At 34.5% G+C, this 7677-nt stretch overlaps 2 protein-coding genes across 2 annotated transcripts; one reads left to right on the top strand and one right to left on the bottom strand.

Moving 5' to 3' along the window:
* Positions 1-1335: 1335 nt before the first annotated feature.
* LOC104783254 (CDPK-related kinase 3) lies at positions 1336-5636 on the top strand. Its single transcript, XM_010508384.2, has 11 exons — positions 1336-2386; positions 3228-3358; positions 3502-3543; positions 3649-3757; positions 3851-3929; positions 4030-4326; positions 4423-4532; positions 4615-4722; positions 4819-4881; positions 4962-5129; positions 5220-5636. The coding sequence occupies exons 1-11, from the start codon at positions 1841-1843 to the stop codon at positions 5355-5357; spliced, it is 1791 nt and encodes a 596-aa protein (XP_010506686.2). The 5' UTR covers positions 1336-1840; the 3' UTR covers positions 5358-5636.
* A 1196-nt stretch (positions 5637-6832) lies between these two features.
* LOC104783253 (auxin-responsive protein SAUR32) lies at positions 6833-7677 on the bottom strand. The gene has a single exon (XM_010508383.3). It carries the CDS (start codon positions 7384-7386, stop codon positions 7030-7032), a length of 357 nt encoding a protein of 118 aa, XP_010506685.1. The 5' UTR covers positions 7387-7677; the 3' UTR covers positions 6833-7029.

Below are 7677 nucleotides of genomic sequence, written 5' to 3'. Positions count from 1 at the left end.
TTATTGTCACACTATTTTTAGCTAGGAACCACAAAATCAAGCAGAAATGGTAGAGATGAAGGATATGATACGATAACCTCTTTTTAAAAACGTTAAGTAAAAACACAATCACAGAAAATTAATACTGTCAGATTTATATACAATTCTACAGAATATTAATTTCAATGTAAATTATCTTTCCACAAAGACGAAGAAGGAAAGTTTGTAGATAGAACTAATTTAATTGATACTGTACTATCTTGAAAGATAAGACACATTATTATTTTTTATTTTTTTCCAACAGCATAACTTTTTTAATGTCGAAAAATGAATACTTTTCCTGAAAAAGCGTTGATAATTAATTTGATAAAAATAATAGTAATTTAGAAGGATGTACAAAAGAATTTCAATTTCGAGAAAAAGCTGTAATCACGTCTTGTGTTTAATCGCAAATAAATTACATTTAAAAGCACTCTACTGTACGGTCAAGATGTTGCCACGTAGGATAAAATACTCCGACGACCAGGTCGCATTATAAGATGTCGTGAGAATCGTACGTGTAAAAACCTCGTTGTAGTTACATCCAATAGTAATAAGCCACGTGGTGGTAACAAATCCACCCTTCTTTATAAACTCCGTTTTAGTAGTTTTAAAAAAAATAAAAATGATAAATATCTTACAAATTTAAATAAGGAAACGGCAAAAAATACTCAGAAAGTAACAAAAGACAAAACATTTAAAGGAAAAAGGGAAGCGTCAAAAGAACTTGTACTATCATATAATAAGAAAAGAAAAAGACATAAGGACAAATAAAAATTTGTTTATCCAACTCATATTGGTACGTTGAACCCAAAAAAAAACTCATATTGATATGTAAAACTAATTTCTTAGATGCTTTTACCCCAAATAACATAGTCAAAATAACTAAATTTAATGGTTTTACATATCTATATATTCCAATGTATACTTTTCTAAAACATTTGTATAATTGCCAAAATACAAAAAAAAAAAAATCAATAAGAAGCCAATCTCAATATCTTGTCAATACAATTCCTTTTTTTGGATATAATTTAATAGATTATTTTACTTAAAAAGTAATTTATATGTCATTATTATATTTTCTTTAAGTAGATATTAGTGTAGATAATATTTATATGCACAATTATAAAATCGTTAGTATTACTATTTTTCTAAATCAGACGGATATGATAAATTTGGTGTTAAAACTTAAAAACGGTTATGAAATTACGCGCCAATATTATAATTTGCTTTATATATATGATGTTTAAAAAACAAAAAATTAAGGAATACAAGTTGTATTATACAACAAACTCCGTAGCCAATCTCCCAACCTACGTAAAAAAATTCACAAATTAAAAAAAAAAACATAAAGACAAAAAGAAAATGATTAAATTAAACAAAATAGGGATTAAGAAATGAAGTAAATAATAATACTGGAGTAGCGGAAGGTAGTTGTTGAATACTAGAACGAGTTAAATGGTTCACAACATCGAGATCTCCACCTTCCATTTTCAACATCTCAGATTTTAATCCGACGGTTCTTAGTCGTTCTTTTACTACGCAAAAACACACCACCGTTCCGTTCTGTTCTGTTCCGTTCTCTCTCTCTCTCTGTCACTTTGGTTTCTCTTTTGGCTCTTTTAACACTTCTTCTTCTTCTTCTTCTTCTTCTTACCTTTGTTTTGTCGTCTCTGCTTCTGCTTCTTCTTCTCATTCCTTTCGTTTATCGTTTTCTTCCAATTTAGATCTCTCTTCCTTTTGATCCGATCCGTTACTCGCTCTATGTTGCTTCAATTTTGATTTTTTTTTTTTTTTTTTTTTTGTGTGTTTGGTGTGGGAGATGGGGCAATGTTACGGGAAGGTTAATCAGAGTAAGCAGAATGGTGAAGAAGAAGAAGCTAATACGACTACTTATGTAGTCTCCGGTGATGGGAATCAGATTCAGCCTTTTACTCCGGTTAATTACGGACGAGCTAAGAACACTCCTGCTAGGTCTTCGAATCCGAGTCCTTGGCCTAGTCCTTTCCCTCACGGATCAGCCAGTCCTCTTCCCTCCGGTGTCTCTCCTTCTCCGGCGAGAACCTCCACTCCCAGGAGGTTTTTCCGACGGCCTTTCCCTCCGCCTTCTCCGGCTAAACACATTAAGGCTTCCTTGATCAAAAGGCTTGGAGTGAAGCCTAAGGAAGGTCCGATCCCTGAGGAGAGAGGCACTGAGCCAGAACAGTCGCTTGATAAGAGCTTTGGTTATGGCAAGAATTTTGGGGCTAAGTATGAATTGGGGAAAGAAGTGGGTCGAGGGCACTTTGGTCATACTTGTTCTGGTCGTGGCAAGAAGGGTGACATTAAGGATCATCCTATTGCTGTCAAGATTATCTCCAAGGCTAAGGTTTATAATTCTCCCCCATCCTTTTAAAAGATTTTGGGATTACGGCATTGGTGTTATGAGTATTTGAGTAGAGTTATAACCTTTTGTGTGATTTTTGTTTATTGGTGATGATGCTACAAGAATCTATTGGAGGGTTTTGAAACCTGCAATGAGTAATGCTTACATTGCTGGTTTCGTTATTGAAAGTAAGATTCTTGGGTTTTGGATAATGGCTGTGGGGGCAGTGAATTGTCTTTTTCTTCTAGTAGATTCTCTTGAGAGAAACAAACAGTGTTGTCTCTTTGGATAGGAAAATTCTTTTTGTCTGGCAGTGAGAGTTGTGTAGACCAAAATGTGAACTTTTGTTGATTTGTCTGCATTAGGACAAGATGACCATCAAAATAATCTGAAGTGTGAGTTACATGTACTAATGTTTTATGAGCTTGTCTTCTTTAAGCGTTTATTTGTTCTAGTAGTGAAGCTTGTTCTCCTCGCAGTTAGGTTACGTTTTGATTACTTAGCTGTTGATTTGAATGAATGTTATGGTCTTTCCATGTGATACTTGTTGTCTGTTCCATCTTTAAAAAACAAAGATGATTTGGAAAACATAGAGAAGTCTCGGTTTGGCTGCGTGGTGGGGAGAACATAACCTGGCATTCCTTTTGTCTGCATTAAGACATAATGTTTTAAAGTATGGGCATCAAATTCAAATGCTCAGGAATTTGTCTCTTCACTTGTCTGCTTATCTTTGTAATGAGGCTCGTCTGACACATTTTGGTGACACTTGTACTATCTTTCTCATTGAGCAAACAAGCAAAAAAAAAATGATTTGTTGAATGAATTATCTTTCTTTGTTTGGCAGATGACGACAGCAATTGCAATTGAAGATGTTCGCAGGGAGGTGAAGTTACTGAAATCATTATCTGGACACAAAAATCTAATCAGATACTACGATGCATGTGAGGACGCCAATAATGTATACATTGTCATGGAGTACGTCTTTTTCCTATTTTTACAATATGTTATCTCTTCTTCAATGTTTTAGCTGTAACATTGCTACAAGTACCTGCACTGCGCTTCTTGGAATATAGCTTTGTAACCAATTACTTATTCCATGTTTGGTTCTGCTTGACCAGGTTGTGTGAGGGTGGAGAACTTTTGGACAGAATTTTAGCGAGGTATGTCTGATCAATCTTAGGTTTTTCTCTGGCTATGTCTCCATATTTTAATGCTGAGCATTTAATCATATCTATGCTCAAACATTGCATTCTCTCTTGTTTTAGGGGTGGGAAATACCCAGAGGAAGACGCAAAGGCTATTATCGTGCAAATTCTAACTGTTGTTTCATTTTGTCATCTCCAAGGAGTTGTTCATAGGGACTTGAAACCAGAGGTCTGCTTTTTCTGAAATTTTCCCTGTCTACCTCCACTAGCACTAGCAGCAGTACACATGATTACTAAACACTCTTATTACCTTGTTCAACAGAATTTTCTATTTACATCTAGCTCGGAAGACTCAGACTTGAAGCTTATTGATTTTGGTCTCTCAGACTTCATCAGACCTGGTAAGAAGTGCCATACTTTCAGGCATTCTCACTATACTTTTACTTTTCTTTTCGCTGCCTAATCGTGATTTTTTTTTTGTTTAACTCGTCGTCTATACAGATGAAAGGCTAAATGATATTGTTGGAAGTGCTTATTATGTTGCGCCAGAAGTTCTACACAGATCATATAGTCTTGAGGCTGATATATGGAGTATTGGAGTTATTACATATATACTCTTATGTGGAAGTCGCCCGTTCTGGGCACGGACAGAATCTGGAATCTTTCGCACAGTGCTAAGAACTGAACCAAACTATGATGACATACCTTGGCCTTCTTGTTCTTCAGAAGGTAAAGAATTTGTGAAACGACTTCTCAACAAAGACTATAGGAAACGAATGTCTGCAGTACAAGCATTGAGTGAGTTTTTTTCTTACACATATTACAATTTAACTGCAACTTTGGAGTTCATATATTTGTGATTCTTACAGAACTTTTTTTATGTCTTATTTTCAGCTCATCCATGGTTACGAGATGATAGTCGAGTGATTCCTTTAGATATTCTGATCTATAAGCTGGTCAAAGCCTACTTGCACGCGACACCTCTTAGACGTGCTGCTTTAAAGGTATCGTCTTCCTTCTCTTTTCTTTTGGCATAAAGTTCCCGAAGTATATTGAAGCAGTTGTAAGTTGAATAATTGAATGCAGGCGCTAGCGAAAGCATTGACAGAAAACGAGCTTGTCTATCTAAGAGCACAGTTCATGCTCTTGGGACCAAACAAAGATGGAAGCGTCTCCCTCGAAAACTTCAAGATGGTAAGTGCTTAACCTGAATGAAGGAGCCTTTTGGTGACATCTGATAACTTGATTTTCTTAACTAAAAAAGCTTTTAATAAGCTCAAATCCTTGCAGGCGCTTATGCAAAACGCAACAGACGCTATGAGAGAGTCAAGGGTTCCTGAAATTCTGCAAACGGTGAGAAAAGAGAGTTAGTTAACATAGATAATAAAAGATGAAACGATAAGTTTGGTTTCTAATGATCATCTGTTTGGCAGATGGAATCTCTAGCGTATAGGGAGATGTATTTTGAAGAGTTTTGTGCAGCAGCAATTAGCATCCATCAACTAGAAGCTGTTGAAGCTTGGGAAGAGATTGCAACCGCGGGTTTCCAGCATTTTGAAACCGAAGGAAACCGAGTGATCACAATCGAAGAACTAGCTAGGGTATGTTTGTTATATAATTGTAGTTTCCTCATTCATAGAGAGAATCTGTTTTGGTTTCGGAAATTTAATCTGATGGGTTTATCGATACAGGAGTTGAATGTGGGTGCGTCTGCGTATGGGCACTTGAGAGAATGGGTAAGAAGCAGTGACGGGAAGCTGAGTTACGTAGGGTTCACTAAGTTCTTGCACGGAGTTACTCTTCGTGCTGCTCACGCAAGACCTCGCTAGTCCCCTTCTTCTCTATTTTTTTTAGGTTTTTAATATTTTTGTCTTCATCAGAACAGAGTTAAACTAGACTTCTGAGGGGTATTTTCGTCCGTTTGTTTTTTTTGTTTTTATCATATCATAGAATTTCAAAATTTTAAGGTACAGAAAAGACCAAAATGAAAAAGGAGAAAAAAAAAATGTGCATAAGGTAGATGGATTTCAGTGATTTTTATTTTATTTTTTTCGCAAGTATATTATTATATGAACATATATGGTTTCATGCAATATTCATTTGGAAAATATATATTATGTTAATTGCTTTTTACATTTTCTCATGTATTTCTTTAAGCTAATCACTTCATCATCTCCATTAGGAGGACCCCATTACATTATATGGCAAAGTGAGACTATTTCGAATGGTTAAAAAGCAAAAGACGACAATAAAGCTACGCTGTCCTAATCACCAAAATTAAAAATTGAAATGAAAAGTTACAAAACAACAATTAGTGATAATTTAACCCCCCTAAAAAAATGCTAAGCCTTTGCTTTTTTCTCAATTGGTGCCGACAATCGAATCATAACCATTTATTACAAATCATGATAGTGAGATGAGTGGGTTCGATCGTACCCATTAGTCTACGGAAAACAGGGAATCTACATATACCCCCTTTATTTTCTTCTATAAATAATTTGATTTCTTCTTCTTTACAAAACTATAGTCTATTTTTGTTTCACAAGTATAGATATTTTTGTGCAAACTTCACTTATTAAATGATTTAAATAACTTTAAATTCTATAGAACATATATTAGGAGTAGTACTACTGTGCATAATTTTGGTAGAATAATAGTATATATAATCTTCTTGGTCGCATCCTTTTTGTTAGGTTTTGTGATTGGTGAAATAGGATCTTTGAAATTAACGCATGAGAGAGTAAAAGACTCTGTTTAACATTGGAAGGTGTAGATTCTCTTTTGATTTTATAGTCATATGAAATTTAATGCTTCACAGGACCAGCCGTTACAATGGAAGGTAAAAAAAAAAAAAATACTTATAAACATCAAAATAATTTGAGAGAATCTCTCCTTTCTTTTCCTTTCTTTTTTTGTCTATATCTAAAATATCTAAAATAAAAGAAGATTTTCTTATATCACAACATTGAACATTGTTTCAGAAAACGAATACAACATTTATGCTTTATTAGTTTCCAACATTGGCAATACAAATCTCAATATACCACAAATTTTATGTTTATGAAGACTTTTCATAACAAAAAAAATTGATACGAAACGATTCGTGAGCCTAAAATTTTGTGATATTTAGAGTATTTCCTTGTAGTTTTTTTTTAAAATGGAATTAATATTGTGTTTTCAGTTATACGTGTCTAACGAAAGCAAATTTCCAAAATGTGTCATTTTCTTTGTGTCTTTGTGATCATCGTCGCCATGCTTATCTACAATCATTCAAAAATGGGCTAAAGCAATAAAATAAAATAAATTCAGAAACAATAACATTCTTTTATCTTGAAACTCCATAAAATTGCAGAAAAACAAAGATTCTACAAATTGATAAAACTAAAAAGATTCACTTCCTTTATGGGTTAGGCCTGTTTTGGCTCCACAACTCCACAAGATTAACCATACAAATATTAAAATTTGAACACATACAAATCACCAGTCATCAATTTATCATCATCAGGCTCGGAAACATCCAACAAGATGATGATACTGGTCACGGCCACCGTGATGGTTGTTACCATTATAAACCGACCTCTCTCCATCAATCAAAGCTTGAACGTAACGAAACTCCTCCACGTGGCAAGGAATTGTGATGGTTCCCTTTTGATCGAATCCATACTCGTCTTCTGCTTCTTTCAGCAGCTGCATGAACAATGGATGGTTAAAATACAAAACAGGAACAATAAATCTATGTTGCTCTTCTCCTTGAGATCCCACTTTGATCGCTAAACACCCTTTTGGAACATCTTTGACTTTGACTGTTTGTTTGCGATGTAACTGGAAGCTCTTCAGGGTTTTTTCTCCGGTACCCATGATTTTTGAAAACGTTTGTTTAAGAAAAAAATTTGAAGAAACCAAGAAAAAAAAGACAAGATTTTAGCTCTCTTTTTTTCTTTTTTTTTTTTCTCGAGGAAATTTAGGTTAGAAAGCAGGCCATGGGTCTTCAAGTGTGAGAGATGTGAGTTCGAGAGAGCTAGTCAAATTGTTCATTTTTTTTTTTTTTGTGGAGAGTAGATGAATGAAAGAAGCACAAGAGGGTGTTTGTTTTTATAAAGAGAAGGATACACTAGTGTTAGAAGAAAAATAAAAAAAGTCCATCGAAAA

Source organism: Camelina sativa, chromosome 4 (assembly GCF_030686135.1).
Source record: "Camelina sativa cultivar CO46 ecotype springtype chromosome 4, ASM3068613v1".
Lineage (NCBI taxonomy): Eukaryota > Viridiplantae > Streptophyta > Magnoliopsida > Brassicales > Brassicaceae > Camelina > Camelina sativa.
Note: the sequence above shows the minus strand (reverse complement) of the source record. Positions and strands in the feature narration are given on the sequence as shown.